The sequence below is a fragment of the Ornithorhynchus anatinus genome, chromosome 8, assembly GCF_004115215.2.
Source record: "Ornithorhynchus anatinus isolate Pmale09 chromosome 8, mOrnAna1.pri.v4, whole genome shotgun sequence".
NCBI lineage: Eukaryota > Metazoa > Chordata > Mammalia > Monotremata > Ornithorhynchidae > Ornithorhynchus > Ornithorhynchus anatinus.
This window is the reverse complement of record NC_041735.1, coordinates 33,132,566-33,158,137: the sequence shown is the minus strand read 5'-3', so window position 1 is coordinate 33,158,137 and position 25,572 is coordinate 33,132,566. Positions and strand designations below refer to the sequence as shown.

The following is a 25,572-nucleotide window of genomic DNA, read 5'->3' as shown; positions in this document are numbered from 1 at the left end:
ATGGGCCTCAACTGGACTCTTAAATAATAATAATGATGGTAATAACAAACAATGATGATGACAGTGTTTGTCGAGTGCTACCTACGTACATTCATTCATTCAGTCAGTCAGTCATATTTATTGAGCGCTTACTGTGTGCAGAGCACTGTACTAAGCTCTTGGAAAGTATAATCCAGCAACAAATGGAGACAATCCCTGCCCACACCGGGCTTACAGTCTAGAAGGGAGGAGACAGGCATCAAAACAAGTAAACAGGCTTTAGTGGCATCAATATGAATAAATAGAATTACAGATACATACACATCATTAATATAAACAGAATTATAAATATGTACATAGATACACAAGTGCTGTGTGGTGGGGAGGGGGTTAGAGCAGAGGGAGCAAGTCAGGGTGATGAGAAGGAGAGGGGGAGCAGAGGAAAAGGGGGGCTTAGTGTGGGAAGGCCTCCTGAAGGAGGCTAGCCTTCAGAAGGGTTTTGAAGCAAGGAAGTATGCTAGTTTGGTGGATTTGAAGAGGGAGGACATTCAAGGCCAGGGGTCAGCCGTAAGACAGAGGTTGATGACAAGACAGGGTAGAAGGAGGTCCAGTGAGGAGGTTAGAGGCATCAGAGGAATGGAGTGTGTGGGCTGGGCTGGAGAAGGAGAGAAAGGAGGTGAGGTAGGAGGGGACAAAGGGATGGAGAGTTGTGAAGCCAAGCGTGAGGAGTTTTTGCTTCATAGGAAAGTTGATAGGCAACCCCTGGAGATTTTTGAGGAGAGGGGTGACATGCCCCAAACGTTTCTGTAGGAAGATAATCTGGGAGGCAGAGAGAAGTATAGAATGAAGAGGGCAAAGAAAAGAGGATGGGAGATCAGAAAGGATGTTGATACTGTAATGTAGTCGAGATAGCATGAGCAATTGTACTGACGTGGTAGCGGTTTGGAGGAGACGAAGGGGTGGATCTTGGCGATGTTATGAAGGTGAGACTGGCAGGTTTTGGTGACTGGATATGTGGGGTGAATGAGAGAGCAGAGTCAAGGGTGACACTGAGGTTGCAGGTTCGTGGTACGGGAAAGATGGTAGAGCCATTCACAGTGACGGGAAAGTCAGGGAGAAGACAGGGTTTGGGAGGGAAGATAAGGAGCCCAGTCTTGTACATGTCGAGTTTTGAGTGGCAGGAGGACATCCAGGTGGAGGTGTCCTGAAGGCCGGAGGAGATGCAAGCCTGGAGGGAGGGAGAGAGAACTCTTCTAAGTGATGGGGCAGATACAAATTGATTATGTCATGCACACTGCCTACTCCACAAAGGACTCATAGTCTAAGTAGGAGGGAGAAAAGGTATGGAATCCCCATTTTAAAGTTGAGGGAATGTAGCTACGATGAAGTGAAAGACTTGTCCAAGGTCACACAGCAGATAAGTGGCAGAACTGGGTTTAGCCTACGGACTTCTGAATCGCAGATCTGTTCTCTTTCCACTAGGCTTCTCTGTTTACCCACATCAAGAGAGACAGAGAGCAGATCCTGTGAATGTTACAGAGATATCCAGCATAGCATTGTGGGAGTTGCTAAAGCCACTAGAGGGATCTTGGCCACGAGACGGAGAAAGGTTCCAGAGGAGGGATGTCTGGACAGATTCTCGGTGCCATAACCCCTCACCCAGCCCCACCAGTGAAGCCCTGATTTTCTGCAGGGATTGGGTCTAGGAATATCCTTTGTTTACTGCGTGGCGCAGTGGAAAGAGCACGGGCTTTGGAGTCAGGGCTCATGAGTTCGAATCCCAGCTCTGCCACTTGTCAGCTGTGTGACTGTGGGAAAGTCACTTAACTTCTCTGTGCCTCAGTTCCCTCATCTGTAAAATGGGGATGAAGATGTGAGCCCCACGTGGGACAACCTGATTCCCCTGTGTTTACCCCAGCGCTTAGAACAGTGCTCTGCACATAGTAAGTGCTTAACAAATACCAACATTATTATTATTACTGGTTATATTGTTCTCCCAAGATCTCACTGCTTGTGAAAAAGGATCTCCACTTGGATTTCCATGTCAAAGAGGGCTGGCAGATTGATTGTGGTCTGAGGGGATTTGAGAGTTCTACTCCCCAGAAAATCAGCTAGGAACTTAATGACCCTTCTGTCACAGGTGAGCAACACAAAGGGGCTGATAATGGCATATCCGCAGGCCACAGACATGTTAACATTAAAGAGGACATTATACTTCATGGATGTCCCTAGAAACATGGAAAAGACAAAGTCTACACAATAGAAGACTACAAAGCAGCTCACCAGCAGCATAATGGTCTAGGTGGCTCGTCTCTCTGGCGAGGGTTTGGGAGCTTGGCTGGGGCTGTGAAGATGCTGGACCTGGTGCCTGAGTCGATGCAGGAGGACCATGTACCCACTGCAGCAGCTCATGAGCCCCAGGGAGAGGATGTCATGGAGAGCCATGAAGGTGAGAATCAACCCCTGGAGGAGTGTGTTTATAGGCACCAAATAACAGTTGGTATCCATGTTGGTTGTATTGGGAGAGACAAACATTTGGAATAGAAGGTTGGTGCTTATCGGCGAATTGGGAATCCACAAGATGGCTAAGACCGGGTGGATGGCATTTGGGATCTGAACCTTGAGCTGGAACAGATAGGAGGTGCTAGGACTGATGGTGATGGCCTGGACCACACTCAGGAGGGAGGTGGTGCAGATGGAGAGGGCCCGGGTGATGCAGTAGACATAGGCAAAGAGCTTACACTCAGCATGATTCTGGACAAGCTGCAGCCTCAGCATCCCTGCTGCTGTGACGATCCACCTTGTAAGAAGCATCATGGTGTGGACCAGGGCCAGGTGGATGATGGTCAAGTCTGTGGGTTTCAGTTTGAAACCCAGGAGGAATGAAGTGAGGTAGAGTGTGATGAGGAGTTCCCCAGGATAATTACTCCTGTCCGGGAGAGGAAACAGACTCCCTCAGCCACATCAACAGCCATCGCTTCCTGATACAAACTTCTGCAGGACCACTGGAGAAGTCTGGATGGACCAGAGACATGAGAATTAATTCCTGGGGATGAAAAGAAAACTTGCAAAGACTCCAAAATGAATTAAGTGAGTCAGATTGGTAGGGAATGGTCAAGTTTCCACAATCCATTTTGATCAACCTGTGGTTTGAAATGCCATTTGAAATTCTCAGCATAGTATGTCCACTTCTTACCTGACACCATCAGACTGAATAGTCAACTCAAAGAATTCCAGCACATAAGTAGGACTCAATGACCCTTAACCAGCACTTAGAACACTGCTCTGCAAGTAGTCAGTGCTCAATCAATACCATTAATTGATTGATTGATTTACACACGTGATGTTGTCTTTCTCCCAGCAGACAATAGTTTTTTATGGGCCTAAACTTGATCGCAACCCCTCAACCATTTGCAGTTAGAGAAAGGACTGAGCAGTCTTGAAGGGAAATGTGATAGGTGAATGCTTTTCCACACTGGGGTCCGGAGGTTAGGGTCCCTGAGGAGTGAGGCTTCCATCCCTAGGGTTTTTTTCCTGGGACTCAGGAAATCAAGAGGGGGTAGACATGCAACCTGGGATTTCTGAAGAGGCTGAAGGGCAAGGGTCAGAGAGAACGAAACCTACAGGAAAACAGGGTCCTGGGGAAGGGAAATGTATGAATGGAAAGGTCAGGGCATTATTATAGAGGAATCATTTCACATTAACTAATTCGTTTGTTAAAGATCCTGTCGATTGAAGTGTTACAAATCCAGTAGCATTCTAACATTTCTGTGTAGCTGGGGTAGAGGATCAATGAGCCGCTGGGTGTTCGAGGGCCAAATTTGCCTAGGTCTCCAAGGGAGGGGGGTGAAGAGACAGGAGGGTGACTGACAGGATTGTGAATGATCCCACTGCAGTTCGGGGGCTTATATGAAATTCCAATTCTGTCCTGTTCCTGGATGGGAAACAACAGAGGGCCTTAGGATGCAGCTGACATAACTGGAGGTCTGAGCTCTCCTAAAGTGACTCTACGGCCATTTTCATCCAGGGGAAGAGCTGAGGAGATCAGAGTGATCACACAAAGATAAAAGTGCGATTCACTTGTCTTGTTTTCAAGACACAGTGTAGTGAGTAATTTTAAGATGGACCATGAGTCAGATAATTTGACCAAATATAAGGAATTTGTCATGGAATGTGATTTCCTTCTTCTTCTTTAGTATCAGGAATACCCTCAGTCGAATGACTTAGCCTCAAATGTGGTCAAAATAATCAACTGACAGGGCATTTGGAAATCAAAAGATTCATTTGAAGAACAGTGCTGTATGGCAGCTGCAGCCAAGGGCCAGGAGTATTTTGAACCGAAACCCCAGAGGGATCAACCCAATCTCTGGGACGCACCATCTTGGAGAGAATCTACCCATCACTCTCAACCATGGCTCACATAGGCCCCTGTTCCAGTTGGGGAATAGACATATGCTGGCAACAGCTTGATTCAACCATGATCACTGGAGACATCCCTGCTCCTATATCTATATCGTTCATGAACTTTCCCCCACAGTATTCTGCATATAAATAGACATTAATTGAATACGGCTGCTGAGAGTGAAATGTTGACAGTGAAAGGGTTCGTGTGTATATTATAGCATACTGTTTCTGCCTACGTGAAGCCCAAATCAGTGTGGAAAGGAACCCACCCTATCATTCATTCATTCAATAGTATTTATTGAGCGCTTACTGTTTCCTTGAAGGACTGGAGAAGAGACAAGAGAGACCTAATGAGAGATAAGGGACAGATAACCTAAGAAGAGAGACTGAGGGGACACAACTAGCGAAAACCAGATAAGGCTACTACCTTGATAGAGTATCCTGAGGACAGGGAGAAGTGATGGGGTATAGTGCTGAACTGTGTCCTGGGACAGGCAGCAGGCTGGGCTACTCCATTTGGCATTAAAGTCCTGCTCGCTGGAACCATGGACTCCTTTTCCTGTTCTGCGGGAGGGTCCACTGGAGATTTGGGCTCAAATCATGGTTCTATGAGCATGATCCTGAAATGTAAGACCCAGGTCCTGATTTGATCAACTGGAGAGGATGGGCAAGACCACAAGCTGATAGCCAGTTCCGCAGGCCTGGGTCTTCAGAAGTGAGTTTATTGTCAAACATATTTGAAATTGGGGTGGGCCCTTCAAGGACCCAAGGCACCCCAGGAGGTTATACAAGATGTCAATTTTGGACCTAAAGGGACTCCAAAAGGAGGGCCAACAGTGGTCATTGCGTGCCCTGTGAGGGGGACTTACTTTTTAGAGGAAGTTTGCTCTCCAGGTAATAAGGTCAGCAAGGACAAAAATGGGCCATTCCATTACAAGCAGTACTGGAAGACATAAGGGTTCTCTTGGAGAAAAAGAAGGCCATATGCATCAACCTAGTTCTCTCCCAAATTTCTGGCCTTTCATTTTCAGTCTATTTCACAGGCTTTTCCTCTACCTCCCATCCATTACTGTGAGTTTCCCCCAAGGTTCACTTCTGGGTCCTCTTCTATTCTCCAACTACACCCATCCCCTCGGAGAACTCATTTGATCCCATGGCTTCAACTATCAACTCTATTCAGATGAGAATCAAATCTCCATCTCCGGCCACCATCTCTTTCCCTCGCTATGGTCTCGCATCTCTATCTGCCTTCAAGACATCTCTACTTGGATGTCCTCCCATGACCTCACACTCAACATGCCCAAAACAGACCTCCTCATCTAACCACCCAAACCCTATCTTCCTCCTGACTTTCCCATTATCACAGACAGCACCACCACCATTCCTGTCTCACAATCCCGTAACCTGGGCCTTATCCTTGACTCCTCCCTCTCATTTAACCCACATATTCAATCCACCACAATGTTCTGTCAGTTCCACCTTCACGACACCGCTAAAATCTACCCTTTCCTCTCCACCCAAACTGCTACCATGTTCCAACAACTGCTTATCCTATCCTGCTTTGATTACTGCATCAGTCTCTTTGTCGACCTCCCGGCCTCATGTATCACCCCTACCCACTCCATACTTCACTCTGCTGACCAGATCATTTTTCTGCAAAAAGGTTCAGGGCATTTCCCCACTCCCCCACATCAAGCAGAAACTCCTCACCATTGGCTTTGAAGCACTCAATCATCTTGCCCCCTCCTACTGCACCTCACTACCTCCTAGTACAACCCAGCCCCCACACTTCCTTCCTGTAATGCTAACTTTCTCACTGTACCTCAGTCTCGTCTATCTTGCCACAGACCTTTCCCCCACGTCCTTTCTCTGGCCTGGAACCCCCTCCATCTTAAAATCCAACAGACAATTACTCTCCCCCCCTTCAATGCCTTGTTGAAGGCACATCAGAGAAGCAGCGTGGCTCAGTGGAAAGAGTACGGGCTTTGGAGTCAGGGCTCATGAGTTCAAATCCCAGCTCTGCCACTTGTCGGCTGTGTGACTGTGGGCAAGTCACTTAACTTCTCTGTGCCTCAGTTCCCTCATCTGTAAAATGGGGATGAAGACTGTGAGCCCCACGTGGGGACAACCTGATTCCCCTGTGTCTACCCCAGCGCTTAGAACAGTGCTCGGCACATAGTAAGCGCTTAACAAATACCAACATTATTATTATTATTATCTCCTCCAAGAGGCCTTCCCTGGCTAAGTCCTCCTTTCCTCTTCTTCCTCTCCCTTCCAAATGCCCTGAATTGCTCCTTTCATTCCTCCCCCCTTCCAAGCCCCACAGCACTCAAGAAGGTATATGTAATTCATTTATCTATATTGATGTCTGTCTCTGCCTCTTGACTCTAAGCTCACTATAGGCAGGGAATGTGTCTGGGATAGTGTTCTATTGTTGTTTCCCAAGTGGTTAGTGTAGTGTTCTGCACACAGTATATGCTCAGTAAATGCTCAGTATATGCTCAGTATCCTGAAGGGTGGCACAAGCAGGAAATAAAATTGAACCTAAGGAATTTGTGTGAGGTGCAGGGCAGCCTACTCTGTAAGATAAATTTACTTTAAAAAGACATATTGATTGGGGTGTTTGCTAGAAGTAAGGAGACATCCAGAGTGGGAGTGGAATAATGGGAGGAAATTTGGGGAGATGGATTGATTTAGAAATTCAACCAATTAAAGAATTAAAGAGGAAATTTGCACTGTGGAGTAGTGACAAGCAGAGAAATGGGATGACATAAAGGTGTGATAGAGTGCAGGGGAGAAAGATGAAGTTGAAAAAGAGTTCAGACATTATTTACACGAAGAATGCACCTTCTTTTTTAGATCTCATAATCAATTAAATCAATCTATCTATGGTATTAATGAGTCTATATTATATGCAGCCCCTCTCATGATTAGAGAAGCAGTGTGGCTTAGGGGAGGGAGCACGAGCTTGGGAGTCAGAGGACATGGGTTCTGATCCCGGCTCTGCCACTTGTCTGCTGTTTGACCTTGGTCAAGTCACTTAGCTTCTCTGCCTCAGTTATCTCATCTGTAAAATGGGCAATAAGACTGTGACCCCCAAGCAGGATAACCACATTATCTTGGATTTACTGAACGGTTAGAACAATGTTCCACACATAGTAAGAACTTAACAAATGCCATCATTTTTATTATCACACCTGCAGAATTTCCAGTACTCTACCAGTATCTGCTATGTGAGGGAGAGTCAAGCAGAGGCAAACCCTTTCTATTCCTAGCTTGGGCAGTGGCTTGCGAGTGGAAGGCAGTCTGTTACAAGTCAAAATTCACCCGTGCTGCGCAGCAGCTGCATGAGAGAGATTCGAGGGCAGAAACACTAGTGTACTACGGGTAAGAAGGTTATGCTAAACCAATTCCATATTTTTACCAAGAAACCTCTATGGATACACCTACCAGAATGGCTGATGGAGAGTGGGGCTTTCTGGGAGAAGCATGTCTTTAGAATCGCTATGGGTCCAGAGGACTCGACAGCATGTGACGAGATATTGTATGCAGATTACTGTGCTTGGAACTGCTTGGAAGAGTATTGTGAGTTTGCAATAAAAGCCTATACATTAATATGTCTCTTAAGAGTTAATTTTTGATTGATTTATTTGGAAGAAGGATTTCTCTGGATTTCTCTTTTAATGCAAATTGTGTTTTCTTCTGAAGGGACTCAGGAAAGTTTTAGTATTTGGATTCTTAGGATTTAGGCATTTGCAAGGAGGGTCATTTTGTGATAGTGAGTATGATCAGAAGAGAATTCTTTCAGATTTTACCAATCGTGTCTGAGTAGCTGACTCTACTGGGCGTTCATCTGCCTGGTAATCGTTTGGTTAGGATTGAATCTTCTTAGGATTTTTCAGGACTTCACTGATGCAATGGGACACTCTACCTCTGATCACTGGAGATGCCTTAGGCCTGAGCTGGGATATGAAAGCATCAAGATAAGCGGTGTGCTCTGGCAGATCACCTGGTCCAGGAAAAACAGGCAGGGACATCATACAGGCAGGGACATCATCTGAAGAAAGGCAGGGACTTCCCAACCACAAGGACATTAATCATTATTATTTCACCCCAAACTGGCATCAATCATTGGATGCCATTTTCTATCTAGTAATAATAACAATTATTAATTATGGTATTTGTTAAGCACTCACTATGTGCCAAGCACTATTTTATGCACTGAAGTATATACAAGCTCATCAGCTTGTCCCAAGTGGGGCTCAGGGTTTTAATAGCTCTTTTACAGTTGAGGTAACCCAGGCCCAGAGAAGTTAAGTGGCTTGCCCAAGGTCCCACAGCAGGAAAGGTGGCAGAGCAAAAATTTGAACCTGTATCCTCTGACTCCCAAGCCCGGGCTCTTTCCACTAAAGCACTCTGCACTGATTTATGAGTAGAGAAAGAACTGATTTCAGAAAAGTTTGTTTCATCATTTCCTCAATCACGAGATCCCAGCACATACCAGGAAAACAAGCCATACAGACTTCCATTTTATGTAAGAAACATGATTTAAAGAGCATTTTGTGAAAGCTTAAAGATGGTTCAAGTAGTAAATAAAATCATATGTATCCATCTAGACAGAATAAAGTTAAATAGCAAAGCAGGATGGCACCAATACAAGATCAAAGAACAAAAAGAGAGTTTGGTCACAAAGTAAATCCTGTCTTGGAATTAGTCATTTAGTTAGAAGTTGGGAGTGAATATAAGTAGGTATTCCACAAATCACTGAAAGAATAAAAAGAATACTTACGTCCAAGACTGAGTCTGCCTACCACATGGCAATATTAATTTGTCAAATCACTCTTTAAGCAGTTGAAGTGTCACCAGTAGTAATAATAATACTAATGTTGGTATTTGTTAAGTGCTTACTATGTGCCGAGCACTGTTCTAAGCATTGGGGTAGACACAGGGGAATCAGGTTGTCCCACGTGGGGCTCACAGTCTTAATCCCCATTTTACAGATGAGGGAACTGAGGCACCGAGAAGTTAAGTGACTTGCCCAAAGTCACACAGCTGACAAGTGGCCGAGCCAGGATTTGAACCCATGACCTCTGACTCCAAAGCCTGTGCTCTTTCCACTGAGCCACGCAGTCAGGACAAGCCTTTCAATGTATCTGGAAATGAAACCAGAGGGCTAGAAGATGATGAACAGAGGTAGGATGACCAGGCTGTGGCAAGACCAGATTGCCAAACAACTTGTTAAAGTTAAATTAACCCAATTTGAGTTCAATGAAAAGTAGAGAGGAGGTCTTTTTTAGGGAGATGGTATCATACCCCTAGGAAATTATAATATGCAGGAGCAGATCTACAGGAGGAATCAGAATCATTTAAAACTAATACTCACTGAGGATTCAACAGAGGATGTAGACAATGTGGACTTGGAAGGAACTGGATTCAAGGAAAATTAGTGAAGATATCCCATACCTGCTGGAGCACCGGGTAAAGATGGGGGAAGGAAAGCGTGAGAAGTGTATTAAGGTAAACCAGTATCCTCAATGATTGTTTGAATATATTCAAAGCCTAAATGCAAGTGTTAAGAACATAAATAATTAAATCATTCTTAGGGAGATTTGGGATTAGTTTAGTCCAGTGAAGTGTTGAGGGACTAGATTGTTTCTGGTGTGAGGTAAAATGGGACTATATTTGTCTTGCCAGAGTTCTAGGTTTATATTTGTGTGTGTGTGTGTTTATGTTGGTAATAATAATGTTGGTATTTGTTAAGCGCTTACTATGTGCCGAGCACTGTTCTAAGCGCTGGGGTAGACATAGGGGAATCAGGTTGTCCCACGTGGGGCTCACAGTCTTAATCCCCATTTTACAGATGAGGGAACTGAGGCACAGAGAAGTTAAGTGACTTGCCCACAGTCACACAGCTGACAAGTGGCAGAGCTGGGATTCGAACTCATGAGCCCTGACTCCAAAGCCCGTGCTCTTTCCACTGAGCCACGCTGCTTCTCATTCATTTGTGTGGTATCATTTGTGTGTGTGTGTGTGTATTGGTGAATCCATGTCTGTGTAAGAGTGTTTGGGGGACAGAGTTTGCCTTTGAATCAGGGGTCGAAAGTGAAGAGAGAAAGTCAGCAGTAATCTGTTCATTTCAGGAAAAGACCCAGTCTAGTGGTCGTAAAACCCATCCTGTTCCCCTTCCCAGCCTCTGGCCAGCCCCAACACAGGTGGCCCTTCAGCTCTGCGATCAGCAGAGGGGTGGGGAGAAGTGAGAGAGTGTTTGTCTGAACCTCAAATAGGAGAGACTTTCTGAAAATCTGGGGGGCATAGGTGTCCTGGGAAAAGGGCTCTCTCTCTGCTGAGAGGTCCCCAAATCTGGGAGGGAGAGGCCTGCACTAGACATACAGCTATGAGGCAGGAAAATGATGGAGAAAGTGACTGAGGATACAGTCAGGAGTAGGCAGCTCGCTCAATACAGCCAGCCCATCTGCTAGAGGGTAGAAGGACCAAGGAAGCATGGGAAATCTGCCTTTGTCTGGTGAGGGTGCTGAGGTAGTGTCATTGTCAGGGTGTGGGGGAACGGCCACTTCTAACAGTCATGATTTTGTTGATCAGCTCTCTCTTGGTCCACGTCTACATGACCTCTTTGGCTCACAAAAGAAGATGATCTCCTGTCCTTTCCCAACCATACAGTCAGAAAGAAGGAGAAACTCACCATGCTGCCATTTGATTCCAGAATCGTGCTTCTCTCGGCCCAGTGTGGTGACCAGGTGGATGTTTATAGGGAAGGATTTCATGTGTTCATCTCCCACCAGGCCAGTGATTTTCTTTTCACTAGCAGCATCCTGACACTGTCAGGAATGAGCAAGAGATGGGGAGTCCCCAGTGTCCAGAAACCACCTGTGCAGGGGCATCATAGAAATCAGTCAGATTCAGCTGGCCCACAACTCTTCTGGCTTTCTGAACCAAATCATAATATTAATGAACATCATAATTATAACAGTAATATAAGTTATGATAATTACCTTGACATCTGTTATGCTCTTTCTAAGTGCAGGCACTGCATTAGCAATGGGGTAGATAGGAGATCAGACACAGCAAATGACCCTCGTGGGGCTTGCATTCTAAGTAGGAGGGAAGAGAGCTATTGAATCCTCATTTTACAGATGTGGAAATTGAGACATTTAGGAGTTAAGTGATTTGCCCAAGGTCACACAGCAGGAAAATGGCAAGACCAGGATTAGAATCCAGGGTCCTTTGACTCCCAGGTCTGGCATCTTTCCACTAGGCAAATCTGCTTTACATATATTAAGCATTCAGTAAGTGCTACTGATAGGTTGATTAACTAAGTGTGGAACTTGCAATCAGTTAGCACAGCAGATCTGAGACACTGATTCTCTATTTCCTCACCATGCAGATATGCATGCGTATTGTATTGACACTATTAATGTACTCATTGATAGAGAAGCAGCGTGGCTCAGTGGAAAGAGCACGGGCTTTGGAGTCAGGGCTCATGAGTTAGAATCCCAGCTCTGCCACTTGTCGGCTGTGTGACTGTGGGCAAGTCACTTAACTTCTCTGTGCCTCAGTTCCCTCATCTGTAAAATGGGGATTAAGACTGTGAGCCCCACGTGGGACAACCTGATTCCCCTATGTCTACCCCAGCGCTTAGAACAGTGCTCGGCACATAGTAAGCGCTTAACAAATACCAACATATATTTACCTATAAATATCTCAAAGGGATAGAGATATGTGAACATGTATATAAACACACATGTAACAGTATATCCCTACTGAAGAGAGATACATGTATTTGGTGGTGGGGGGAGGTTATGGAGATTTAAAACGAGAGAGAATGTATTCCTATTCAATCAAGAGATAATGAGGTAGAGCAGCATGAAGTAATAAACTTCCAGCTAAACTGAAGATCCACAGAAGGGTAGCTGAGTCCAAACTTCCCTATGATCATAGGACGTGGTCCTTCCATAAGCAACTCACCGGACTCGTTGAGCAGTTCTGTTAGTATAATGTCTGAACCATTCATTCATTCATTCAATAGTATTTATTGAGCGCTCACTATGTGCAGGGCACTGTACTAAGCACTTGGGATGAATAAGTCGGCAACAGATAGAGACAGTCCCTGCCGTTTGACGGGCTTACAGTCTAATTGGGGGAGATGGACAGACAAGAACAATGGCAGTAAATAGAGTCGAGGGGAAGAACATCTCGTAAAAACAATGGCAACTAAATAGAATCAAGGCGATGTACAATTCATTAACAAAATAAATAGGGTAATGAAAATATATACAGTTGAGTGGGCGAGTAAAGTGCTGTGGGGATGGGAAGGGAGAGGTGGAGGAGCAGAGGGAAAAGGGGAAAAAGGGGGTTTAGCTGTGGAGAGGTAAAGGGGGGGTGGCAGAGGGAGTAGAGGGAGAAGAGGAGCTCAGTCTGGGAAGGCCTCTTGGAGGAGGTGAGTTTTAAGTAGGGTTTTGAAGAGGGAAAGAGAATCAGTTTGGCTGAGGTGAGGAGGGAGGGCGTTCCGGGACCGCGGGAGCACGTGGCCCGGGGGTTGACGGCGGGATAGGCGAGACCGAGGGACGGTGAGGAGGTGGGCGGTGGAGGAGCAGAGCGTGCGGGGTGGGTGGTAGAAAGAGAGAAGGGAGGAGAGGAAGGAAGGGGCAAGGTGATGGAGAGCCTTGAAGCCTAGAGTGAGGAGTTTTTGTTTGGAGCGGAGGTCGATAGGCAACCACTGGAGTTGTTTAAGAAGGGGAGTGACATGCCCAGATCGTTTCTGCAGGAAGATGAGCCGGGCAGCGGAGTGAAGAATAGACTGGAGCGGGGCGAGAGAGGAGGAAGGGAGGTCAGAGAGAAGGCTGACACAGTAGTCTAGCCGGGATATAACGAGAGCCCGTAATAGTAAGGTAGCTGTTTGGGTGGAGAGGAAAAGGCGGATCTTGGCGATATTGTAGAGGTGAAACCGGCAGGTCTTGGTAACGGATAGGATGTGTGGAGTGAACGAGAGAGACGAGTCAAGGATGACACTGAGATTGCGGGCCTGAGAGATGGGAAGGATGGTCGTGCCATCCACGGTGATAGAGAAGTCTGGGAGAGGACTGGGTTTGGGAGGGAAGATGAGGAGCTCAGTCTTGCTTATGTTGAGTTTTAGGTGGCGGGCAGACATCCAGGTGGAGACGTCCTGGAGGCAGGAGGAGAGGCGAGCCTGAAGGGAGGGGGAGAGGACGGGGCAGAGATGTAGATCTGCGTGTCATCTGCATAGAGATGGTAGTCAAAGCCGTGAGAGCGAATGAGTTCACCGAGGGAGTGAGTGTAAATGGAGAACAGAAGAGGGCCAAGAACTGACCCTTGAGGAACTCCAACAGTTAAAGGATGGGAGGGGGAGGAGGCTCCAGCGAAGGAGACCGAGAATGACCGGCCAGAGAGGTAAAAGCAGAACCAGGAGAGGACAGAGTCCGTGAAGCCAAGGTGAGATAAGGTATGGAGGAGGAGGGGATGGTTGACAGTGTCAAAGGCAACAGAGAGGTCAAGGAGGATTAGAATGGAGTAGGAGCCATTGGATTTGGCAAGAAGGAGGTCACGGGTGACCTTAGAGAGAGCAGTCTCGGTAGAGTGGAGGGGACGGAAGCCAGATTGGAGGGGGTCTTCGAGAGAATGGGAGTTAAGGAATTTTAAGCATCGATTGTAGACGACTCGTTCTAGGATTTTGGAAAGGAAGGGTAGTAGGGAGATAGGGCGATAACTGGAGGGGGAAGTGGGGTCGAGAGCGGGTGTTTTTAGGATGGGGTAGACGTGGTCATGTTTGAAGGCAGTGGGGAAGGAGCCATTGGAGATTGAGTGGTTAAAAATAGAAGTTAAGGAAGGGAGGAGGGCAGGGGCGATGGTTTTAATAAGGTGAGAGGGAATGGGGTCCGAGGCGCAGGTGGAGGGGGTGGCACTTGCGAGGAGGGAGGAGATCTCCTCTGAGGCTACTGCAGGAAAGGATGGGAAAGTAGGGGAGAGGGTTGGTGGGGGGGGAGGGGAGAGGCGGAGGGGTGACTTTGGGGAGCTCAGACCTGATTGTGTTGATTTTCGTGAGGAAATAGGTGGCCAGATCACTGGGGGTGAGAGATGGGGGAGGGGGAGGAACAGGGGGCCTAAGGAGAGAGTTAAAGGTCCGGAACAATCGGCGGGGGTGACGGGCATGGGTGTCGATGAGGGAGGAGAAGAAGCTTTGCCTGGCGGAGGAGAGGGCAGAGTTAAGGCAGGAAAGGATAAATTTGAAGTGTGAGAGGTCGGCTTGGTGCTTAGACTTTCGCCAGCAGCGCTCAGCAGCTCGAGTATAGGAGCGTAGGAGGAGGACAGAGGAGGTGATCCAGGGCTGTGGGTTAGTGGAGCGAGAGCGGCGGAGGGAAAGGGTGGCGAGAGAGTCGAGATGAATAGAGAGGGTGGAGTTGAGAGCGGAGACCTGATCGTCGAGAGTGGGAAGAGAGGACAGGGCGGCAAGGTGAGGAGAGATGCTATTGGAAAGACGGATGGGATCGAGAGAGCGGAGGTCTCTGTGGGGCAGTAGCGAAGATTTGCAGGGGGAGGGAGTGTGAGAGATGAGGCAGGTCACTGTCAGTATAGAGAAGCAGTATCGCCTAGTGGAAAGATCCCAGGCCTGGGAATAGAGGTCCTTGGTTCTAATCATGGACCTACCACTTGTTGGCTGAGTGACCTTGGGCAAGTCATTTAATTACTCTGTACCTCAGCTTTCTCAGCTGTAAAATAGAGGTTAGAACTGTAAGCCCCATGGGTTACATGGACTCTGTCCAGCTGGATGTTTTTATATCTACCCCACTGCTTAGTACAGTGCCTGGCACATAGAAAACACTTAACAATTGCTAATTTTTTGTGTCAATAAGTGATCACAAACACCAAAGCCATCCAACTATAATATTTTTATTAATTCGTTCATTCATTCATTCATTCATTCATTCAATTGTATTTATTGAGTGCTTACTGTGTGGAGACAAAGTACTAAATACTTGGAATGTACAATTCGGCAACAGATAGAGACATTCCTTGCCCAGGAAGAGCTCACAGTCTAAAAGGGAGAGGCAGATAGCAAAACAAAACCAGTAGTCAGGCATCAATACCATCAAAATAGAATCATAGATATATACATATCATTTATAAAATAGAGTGATAAATAATATGTACAAATAAACATGAGTGCTGTGTGGAGGAGAAGGGAGTAGAGTAGACAGAGGGGGTAGGGGGAATGGGGAGAGGGAGGAGATGGATAGGGAGGGCTCAGTCTGGGTAGGCCTCCTGGAGGAGGTGAGCTCTCAGTAGGGCTTTGAAGAGGGTAAGAGAGTTAATTTGGCAGATGTGAGAGGTGAGGGCATTCCAGGTCAGTGGTAGGACGTGAACAAGGGGTCGACGGCGGGATGGGTGAGAACGAGGCCCAGTGAGGAGGTTAGTGGCAGCAGATGAGCGGAGTGTACAGGGTGGGCTATAGGAGGAGAGAAGGGAGGTGAGGTAGGAGGGGGCTAGGGGATGGAGAGCTTTGAAGCCAAGAGTGAGGAGTTTTTGCTTCATGAGAAGGTTGACAGGAAACCGCTGGAGATTTTTGAGGAGGGGGGGTAACAAGCCCAGAACGTTTCTGTAGAAAGATAATCCAAGCAGAAGAGTGTAGTATAAACTGAAGTGGGGAGACAGGAGTTTGGGAGGTCAGAAAGGATGCTGATGCAGTGATGTGGTCAAGATAGGATAGGCGATTGTATTAATGTGGTAGCGGTTTGGATGGAGAGGAAAGGGCAGATCTTGGCGATGCTGTGAAGGTAAGCCTGGCAGGTTTTGGTGACTGATTGCATATGTGGGTTGAATGAGAGAGCAGAGTCAAGGATGACACCGAGGTTGCGGGCTTGTGAGATGGGAAGGATGGTAGTGGTGTCCACAGTGAAGGGAAAGTCAGGGAGAAGACAGGGTTTGGGAGGGAAGATAAGGAGCTCAGTCTTAGACATGCTGAGTTCATTCCAGCACTCCAAGATCACTAGGCTGGTTCTCCCCACAGTCATCATGAATTGGGTCTGTGGGGACCTAATTTTCTCTCCTCTGTATAACAGTCAGCTGAGATTCCATCTCTCCTGTATTTTCTTCATTTAACTTGTCTTGCCCAGCAAAGACATGGCATGGCTGTTTTGGGCACTTGGGAGAGTGCAATACAATAAGGTTAGTAGGCATATTCCCTGCTCACAGTCTAGAGGGTATTTTTTGGTGTCTACTGCCTGTCCACCAGCCCGTCCTGTCCCAGTCACATGTCTTTACCTTGATCATTCTCTTGCTCACTAGGTTAAAAACCATGAAGGTAGCGAGAGAAGTAAAAAAATACAAGAATTACTCAGCACACACAGACATTTTTACACCTGTTAAATTATTGGTTGAAAGGCTATTCCCATTTGACTTAATGGGGAAAAGGACTATAAAATGGGGATGAGCTTTCTGTTCTCTCTATCCTTTATACTGTGATCTCCAAGTGGGACAGGGACTGTGTCAGGTGTGAGCATTTTGCATTTATCTCAGTATTTAACAAAATACTTGGCAATACTAAGTGCTACACCCCCAGTCAGGTTTTGTCTAATACCATCTTGGCAGCCCCTTCTACTTTTCTTCCTTGGTCTTAAGTTCCACTTTGCTGAGATTAGCACTGAGCCACTTGAACCACAAAGGCCATGCTAGGTCACCAAGATGCCCAACCTCATCCTTCCCCTACCACCTCCTGGTGTCCGGTTGTACTCCAGTAATCCAGACTGAACTCAAAATCAGTGAAACAATCAATCGCTTGAATTTATTGAAAGCTTCCTATGTGTGGAGCACTGTACTCAACTCTTTGGAGGCTATGATACAACTGTAGGATGGCTGTAGGAAGAGAGAAGGGAGGAGAGGCAGGAGGGTGCAAGGTAATGGAGAGCTTTGTAGCCAAGAGTGAGGAGTTTTTGCTTCACGTGAAGGTTGATAGGCAACCACTGGAGGTTTTTGAGGAGGCGAGTGACATGCCCAGAGCATTTCTGTGGAAAGATAATCTGGGCAGCAGAGTGAAGTATAGACTGAAGTGGGGAGAGACAGGAGGATGGGAGATCAGAAAGGATGCTGATGAAGCAATCCACTTCGGGTATGATGACATTGTACCAGCAAGGTAGAGGTTTGGATTGAGAAGAAAGAGCAGATTTTGGCGATGTTGTGAAGGTGAGACCTGCAGATTGTGGTGACGGATTTGTTGAGTGGGTTGAATGAGAGAGCGGAGTCGAGGATTACACCAAGGTTGTGGTCTCGGGATACAGGAAGGATGGCAGTGCCATCCACAGAGACGGGAAAGTCAGGGAGAGGACAGGGTTTGGGAGGGAAGATAAGGAGCTCAGTCTTAGACATGCTATCTTCATTTCAGCACTCCAAGATCAATAGGCTGGTTCTCCCCACAATCATCATGAATTGGGTCTGTGAGGACCCAGTTTTCTCTCGTCTGTATAACAGATTCAGCTGAGATTCCATCTCTCCTGTATTTTCTTCATGGCATGGCTATGTCCTGAGAGTTTGGGAGAATTCAGTACAATAAAGTTAACAGACACATTCCCTGCCCCTACGAAGCTCACAGTCTAGAGGGTATTTTTTGGTGTCTCTATCTGTCCATCTACCCCTCGCTGTTCCAGTCACATGTCTTTACCTTGTTCATTCTCTCTCTCACTAGGTTAAACACCATGAAGGTAGCAGAGGAAGTACAAAAATTCAGGAATTACACTGGACACACCAGCAGATACATAAGCCTATTAAATCCTTGGTTGAAATGCTATCCTTATTTGATTTAATGGGGAAAAGAAGTATAAAATGGGGGTAAACTTCCTGCTCTCTCTATCCCTTAGGCTGGAATTGTCATGTGGACTGTGTCAGATGTGATTATCTTGCATTTATCTCAGTATTTAACATAGTACTGGGGGATATTGAGTGCTACACCCCCAGTCAGGTTCTCCCTGGTCCCGTATTGTCAGCCCCTTCTACTTGTCGTCCTTCGTCTTGAGTTCCACTGAAGAGGTTAACATTGAGCCACTTCCAGCACATAGGCCATGCCAAGTCACCATGCTGCCCAGCATCCTCCTTCCCCCACCTCCTCCTGGTGACATGGGGCCTCCATGTGGAACTGATGGTTCTACGAGACACCCGCAAGTTGCAGCAATTGCTTCTCCTCAATCCCCCTCTTCTCTCCACCTCCTCCATAGTAAGCACTTAACAAATGCTACAGTTTTTTTCTAATTTTTCTTATTATCTTTGGTGTCTGGTTGTTCTGCAGTAATCCAGACTGAATTCAAAATCAGTGAAACAATCAATCGTTTGAATTGATTGAGAGCTTCCTATGTGCAGAGCACTGTACTAAACTCTTTGGAAAGTATGAAACAAAAGAGTTGGTAGACACATTTCCTGCCTACGATGAGGACACATTCCCTGCCCACGATGAGCTTACAGTCTACAGAGGGAGACCGACAGTCACTAATATAAATATATAAATTTCAGGTATGTACCTAAGAGCTGTGTTTTGAGGGAGGGGTCAAAAAAAGGAAATCTAAATTCAATGGGTGATGCAGAAGGCAGTGGGAGAAGAAGAAAGGAGGGCTTAGACAGGGATGGCCTCTTGGAGGAGATGGGCTTTCAGTAAAGCTTTGAAGATTGAGAGAGTAACTATCTGTCAGATCAAAAATGGACTGCTTTCCAGACCAGTGTCAGGACACGATAGAGCGATTGGCAGAGAGACAGATGAGATCTAGGCAGAGTGCATTGCTTAACTCCACTTGGATTTCCATATCAAAGAGGGCTGAAAGATAGCATCCTGGTCTGAGAGAATTTGAGGGTTCTATTCCCCAGAAAATCAGCTAGGAAGTTAATGACCCTTCTGTCACAGGTGAGCAACACAAAGGGGCTGATAATGGCATATCCACTGGCCATAAACATGGCTGCATTCAGGAGGGCAGCGTTATTCTTCATGGATGTCCCTAGAAACAGGGAAAAGACAAGGTCTCCACAGTAGAAGACAACAAAGCAGCTTACCAACAGCACAATGGTCTGGGTGGCTCGTCTCTCTGGCGATGTTTCGGGGGCTTGGCTGGGGCTGTGAAGATGCTGGACCTGGTGTCCGTGTCGGTGCCAGAGAAGGACCATGTACCCATTGCAGCAGCTCATGAACCCCAGGGAGAGGATGTCGCGAAGAGCCATGAAGGTGAGAATCAGCCTCTGGAGGAGTGTGTTTATAGGCACCAAATAACAGTTGGTATTTGTGTTGGTGTATTAGAAGAGGCGAACATTTGGAACAGAAGATTGGTGCTTATCAGTGAGTTGGGAATCCACAAGATGGCTAAGACCAGGCGGATGGCATTTGGGATCTGAATCTTGAGCTGGAACAGATAGGAGGTGCTGGGACTGATGGTGATAGCCTGGACCACGCTCAGGAGGGACGTGGTGCAGATGGAGAGGGCCCAGGTCATGAGGTAGACATAGGCGAAGACCTTACACTCAGCATCATTCTGGACAAGCTGCAACCCCAACATCCCTAATGCCATGACCATCCACCTTGTAAGAAGCATCACGGTGTGGACCAGGGCCAGATTGATGATGATCAGGTCTGTGGGCTTCGGTTTGGAAACCAGGAGGAATGAAGTGAGGTAGAGTGTGATGAGGAGAGAGTTCCCCAGGATGCCTACTCCTGTCTGGCAGAGGAAAATGACTCCCTGTGCCACATCAACCGTCATTGCTTCAGAAACAAATTTCTACAGGACCAGTGGAGAAATCAGGATGGACCAGAGACATGCCAATTAGTGCCTGGAGATGAAAAGAAAACTTGCAAAGGATCCAAAATGAATTAAGTCAGTCAGATTGGTAGGGAATGGTCAAGTTTCCACAATCCGTTTTGATCAACTCAGGTTTCAAGCACCTTTTGAACTTCTCTGCATATTATCCCCACTTCTTACCTAACACCTACAGACTGAACGGTCAATTCAAAGAATTCCAGCACATGAGTAGGACACAGTGACCTTTAACAAGCACTTAGAACAGTGCTCTGCACATAGTGAGTGCTCAACTAATGCCATGAATTGATTTACTGAGTAACACACGTGATGTTGTCTTTGTCCCAGCAGACAGTAGTTTTCTGTGGACCTAATCTCTATCGCAACCCTTCAACTATTTACAGTTAGAGAAAGGACTGAGCAATCTTGAGGGGAAAGGTGATAGGTGAATGCTTTTCCACACTGGGGTCCAGAGGTTAGGATCCCTGAGGAGTGAGGCTCCCATCCCTGGCTTTTTTTCCTGGACCTCAGGAAATCTGGAGAGGGTGGACCTGCAATCTGGGATTCCTGGAGAGGCTGAATGGCAAGGATCAGAAAGCACAATACCTACAGGAAGGTAGGGTCCTGGGAAAGGGAAATGTATGAAAGTAAAGGTCAAGACATTTTTAAAGAGGTATTTCACATTAACCCATTCATTTGTTAGAGAACCTGTGGATTCAAGTGTTAAAAACCCAGTAGCATTCTAACCTGTCCGTGTAGCCTGAGTAGAGGGTCGGTGAACTGCTGACTGTTCGAGGGACAAATTTGCCTAGGACACCAAGGGAGGAGAGTGAAGAGAAAGGAGGTTGACTGACAAGATTCTGAATGATCCCACTGCAGTTCGGGGCTTATATGACATTCAAATTCTGTCCTGTTCCTGGAAGAGAAACAGCAGAGGGCCTTGGGATGCAGCTGACATGACCGGCGATCTGACCCCTCCTAAGGTGACTTTAGGGCCATTTTCATCCAGGGGAAGAGCTGAGGTGATCCCAGTGATCACACAAAGATAAAAGTGCGATTCACTTTTCTAGTATTTGAAACACAGTGTACTAAGTTTAAGATTGGCCATGAGTCAGATAATGTGACCAAATTTAAGGAAGTTGTCATGGAATGTAGTGTCCTTCTTCCTTAGTGTCCAGGATACCCTCAGTCGAATAACGTAGCCTCCAATGTGGATAAAATAATCAACTGACAGGTCATTTGGAAGTCAAAATATTCACTTGAAGAGCAGTGCTGTGTGGCAGCTGAAGCCTTGGGCTAGGGGTATTTTGAGCCAAAACCCCACAGTGATCAACCCGATCTCTGGGGACCAACATCTTGGAGAGAATCTGCTCCCAACTCTCAACCATGGCTCACACAGGGCCCTGTTGCAGTTGGGGAATAGTCATCCGGTGGGCACAGCTTGACTCATCCATGATCACTGGAGGCTGCCCTGCTCCTATATCTATATCATTCACGTCCTTTCCACCCCGCCCCCCGCAGTGTTTAGCACATCATTTTGCACATAGTAAACATCCAATGAATAATGCTGATGAGAGTGAAATGTTGACAGTGAAAGGGTTCGTGTGTATATATAGCACACTACTTCTGCCTACTTGAAGGTCAAATCAGTGTGGAAAGGAACCCACCCAATCATTCAATCATTCAGTCATATTTATTGAGTGCATACTGTGTCCTGGAAGGACTGGAGAAGAAAAGGGAGACCAGATGAGAGACAAGGGAGAAGTAACCTAGGAAGAGAACCTGAGGAGACACAACTAGCCAAATCCAGATAAGGCTGCTACCTTGATGGAGTCACCTGAGGCCAGGGAGAAGTGATGGGGTATAGTGCTGAACTCTGTCCAGGGTCAGGCAGTCTGCTGGGCTACTCCATTAGGCAATAAAGTCCTGCTTGTTCAAACCATTGACTCTTCTTCCTGTTCTGCGGGAGGGTCCATTGGAGATTTGGGCCTGAATCATGACTCTCTGAGCACGATCCTGAAAGGTAAGATCCAGGTCCTGAACTGATCACCTGGTGAGGATGAGCAAGACTACAGGCTGACCACCAGCCGTGCAGGAGTCGATCTTCAGTGGAATTTGGAATTGGGGTGGGCCCTTCAATAACTCAAGGCACCACAGAAGGTCAGTCAAGATGTCAATCTAGGATGTAAAGGGATTCCAAAAGGGGGGCCAACAATGGTCATCGGGTGTGCCATGGGGGACATTTACTCACTGAGTAGAGGAGGCTTGCTTTCCAGTTAATAAGGTCAGCAAGGACAAAAAGGGGCCATTCTATTTCAAGCCTTAATGGAAGAGGTACGGGTCCTCTTGGAGGACAAGGAGGCCATGCGCATGAACCTAGTTCTCCCCCGTCTTCCTGACCACTCATTCTCAGTCTCTTTTATGGGCTTCTCCTCTCCTTCCCACCTCCTTACTGTGGGTTTTCCTCAGGGTTCAGTTCTGGGTCCCCTTCTATCCTCCTTCTCCACCCATTCCCTTGGAGAACTCATTTACCCCCGTGGCTTCAACTACAAACGTTATGCTGATGATACCAAATCTATATCTTCGTCCACCATCTCTCTCCTTCTGCAGTCTACCAGCCTTCAGGATATCTCTACTCGGATATCCTCACACTCAAAATGCCCAAAACTGAAATCCTCATCTTCCCACCTAACCCCTGTCCTCCTCCTGACTTTCCCATCACCATAGATAGCACCACCACCATTCCTGTCTCACAAGTCCATAACCTGGGCCTTATCCTTGACTCCTCCCTCTCATTTAACCCTCATATTCAATCCACCGAAATGTTCTGTCAGTTCCACCTTCATGACACTGCTAAAATCTGCCCTTTCCTCTCCAGCCAAACTGCTACCATGTTCTTACAACCACTTATCCTATCCTGCCTAGATCACTGCATCAGTGTCTTTGCTGACATCCCAGACTCTTGTCTCCTCTCCCCTCTCCAGTCCATACTTCACTCTACTCACCAGATCATTTTTCTACAAAACGTTCAGGATGTTTCCCCACTCCTCCTCACCAAGCAGAAACTTCTCACGACTGGCTTTGAAACACTCAATCATCTTGCTCCCTCCTACTGCTCCATGTTATCCTTCTCGTACAACACAGCCCACTCACTTCCCTCCTCTAGTGCTAACTTTCTCAATGTACTGCAGTCTCGTCTATCTTTCCACAGACCTCTCCCTCATGTCCTTTCTCTGGCCTGGAAGCCCCTCTATCTTAAAATCCAATAGACAATTACTCTCCCCATGTTCAATCCCTTGTTGAAGGTACATCTCCTCCAAGAGGCCTTCCCTGGCTAAGTCCTCCTATCCTCTTCTTCCTCTCCCTTCTCCATGCCCTGAATTGCTCCCTTCATTCATTCCCTCCCTCCCCAAGCCCCACAGCACTCAAGTACGTATACGTAATGTATTTATATTGATGTCTGTCTCTGGCTCTTAACTCTAAGTTCACTGTTGGCAGGGAATTTTTTTGGCCTAGTGTTCTATTGTTCTCTCCCAAGTGCTTAGTATAGTGTTCTGCACAAAGTATATGCTCAGTAAATATGACTGACATCACAGCCTTAATGGAAGAGGATAGAGCCTCCAAGAGGTTAAGGAGACCAATCAGGCATTCATGAGTCAGTTGACCATGGTCGTGGAGCTGAGGTCACCACAGTTACAGGAGAAGACAAAGGAGAGAAGGGGCAATTGAAAGGCATAGCGAAGACGTTCTGAGGTCTCTAAGAGATCTTAGCTCAAGTGGGGGGTATGAACTCCTGGAATCTGTCCCCTGGCATCCTCAGAAAAATAGGGGACATTGTACCCAGAACCACTGAGGGCACAGAACGATCCCATGCCTGTGAAAGGTATGGTGATTTCCCCAACCTAGGGAGGGACCATAAGGATAGAAGCAATGTGGCCAAGTGGAAGAAGTGAAGGCTTGGGAGTCTGAGGATCCGGGTTCTAATACAAACACCACCACTTGTTGGCTATGTGACCCTTGGAAAGTGACTTCAATTTTCTTTGCCTCATTTATGTCATGTTTAAAATGGAGTTTGAGACCGTGAGGCCCACATGGGACTTGAACTGTGTTCCACCTGATTACCTTGTATCTATTCCAGAACTTAGTACAGTGTCGGGCCCACAGTAAACACTTAAATAACATTATCGAATTAACCTCGGCCCAAACTAAACTGCCAGGGAGGTTCTGTGTGGACACGTGGACATCGACCCTTGATTTCCCAGCAGTCCACAGACCTCTGGACCCTGGGGCAGTATTCACGCTTTCACACTAGACCTTTGTATTCTCCTCTCCCCATTACTTAATATAGTTCCCTGCACTAAATAAGCTCTCAGTAAATACCACTGATGGATGGAGCGATTACTTCTACCATTCATTCGAGGAGGCAAACTGAGGGGTGGCACAAGCAGGAAATAAAAGAGACCCTAAGGAATCTGTGTGAGGTGCAGGGCAGCCTACCCTGTACGATCAAGTTACTTTAAAAAGACATATTAATCGGTGTGTTTGCTTGAAGTAGGGAGACATCTTGAGAGGGAGTCGAATAATGGGAGGAAATTTGGGGAGATGGATTGATTTAGAAATCCAACCAATTAAGGAATTAAAGAGGACACTTGCACTGGGGAGTATGGACAGAGAAATGGGATGACATAAAGGTGTCATAGAGTGTAGTGGAGAAAGTTGAAGTTGAACAAGAGTTCAGACACTATTTACATGAAGAATGCACCTTCTCTTTAAAACCTCATAATCAATTAAATCAATCTTTCCATGGTATTAATGAGTATATATTCTATGCAGCCTCTCTCACGATTAGAGAAGCAGTGTGGCTTAGGGGAAAGAGCATGGGCTTGGAAGTCGAGGATGTGGGTTCTGATCTTGGCTCTGCCGCTTCTCTGCTGTTTGACCTTGGGCAAGTCACTTAACTTCTGTGCCTCACTTATCTCATCTTTAGATGAGCAATAAGACTGTGACCCCCAAGTGGGATAACCTCATTATCTTGGATCTACTGCATGGTTAGAACAATGCTTGGCACATAGTAAGAGCTTAACAAATGCCATTGTAATTATTATCACACCTGGAGAATTTCCAGTACTCTACTAGTATCTGCAATGTGAGGGACAGTCAAGCAGAGGCATACCCTTTCTGTTCCTAGCTTGGGTGGTGGCTAGCGAGTGGAAGGCAGTCTGTTACAAGTCAAAATTCGCCCATGCTGCCCAGCAGCTGCATGAGAGAGATTCGAGGGTGGAAACTCTAGTGTACTGTGGGTAAGAAGGCTATGGTAAACCAGTTCCATATTTTTACCAAGAAACCTCTATGAATACACCTACCAGAATGACCGATAGGGAGTTTGGCATTCTGG

General features: G+C 46.6%; 1 protein-coding gene and 1 pseudogene across 1 annotated transcript; both read right to left on the bottom strand.

Annotated features, from left to right (window-relative positions):
• ORNANAV1R-PS3928 (vomeronasal 1 receptor ornAnaV1R-ps3928 pseudogene) lies at positions 2,461-3,050 on the bottom strand (annotated as a pseudogene).
• On the bottom strand, positions 19,201-20,141 carry LOC114813683 (vomeronasal type-1 receptor 100-like). The gene is given in 2 exon segments (XM_039912823.1): positions 19,201-19,679; positions 19,682-20,141. Coding segments are annotated over 2 exon segments (939 nt in total).
• Positions 20,142-25,572: the final 5,431 nt, after the last annotated feature.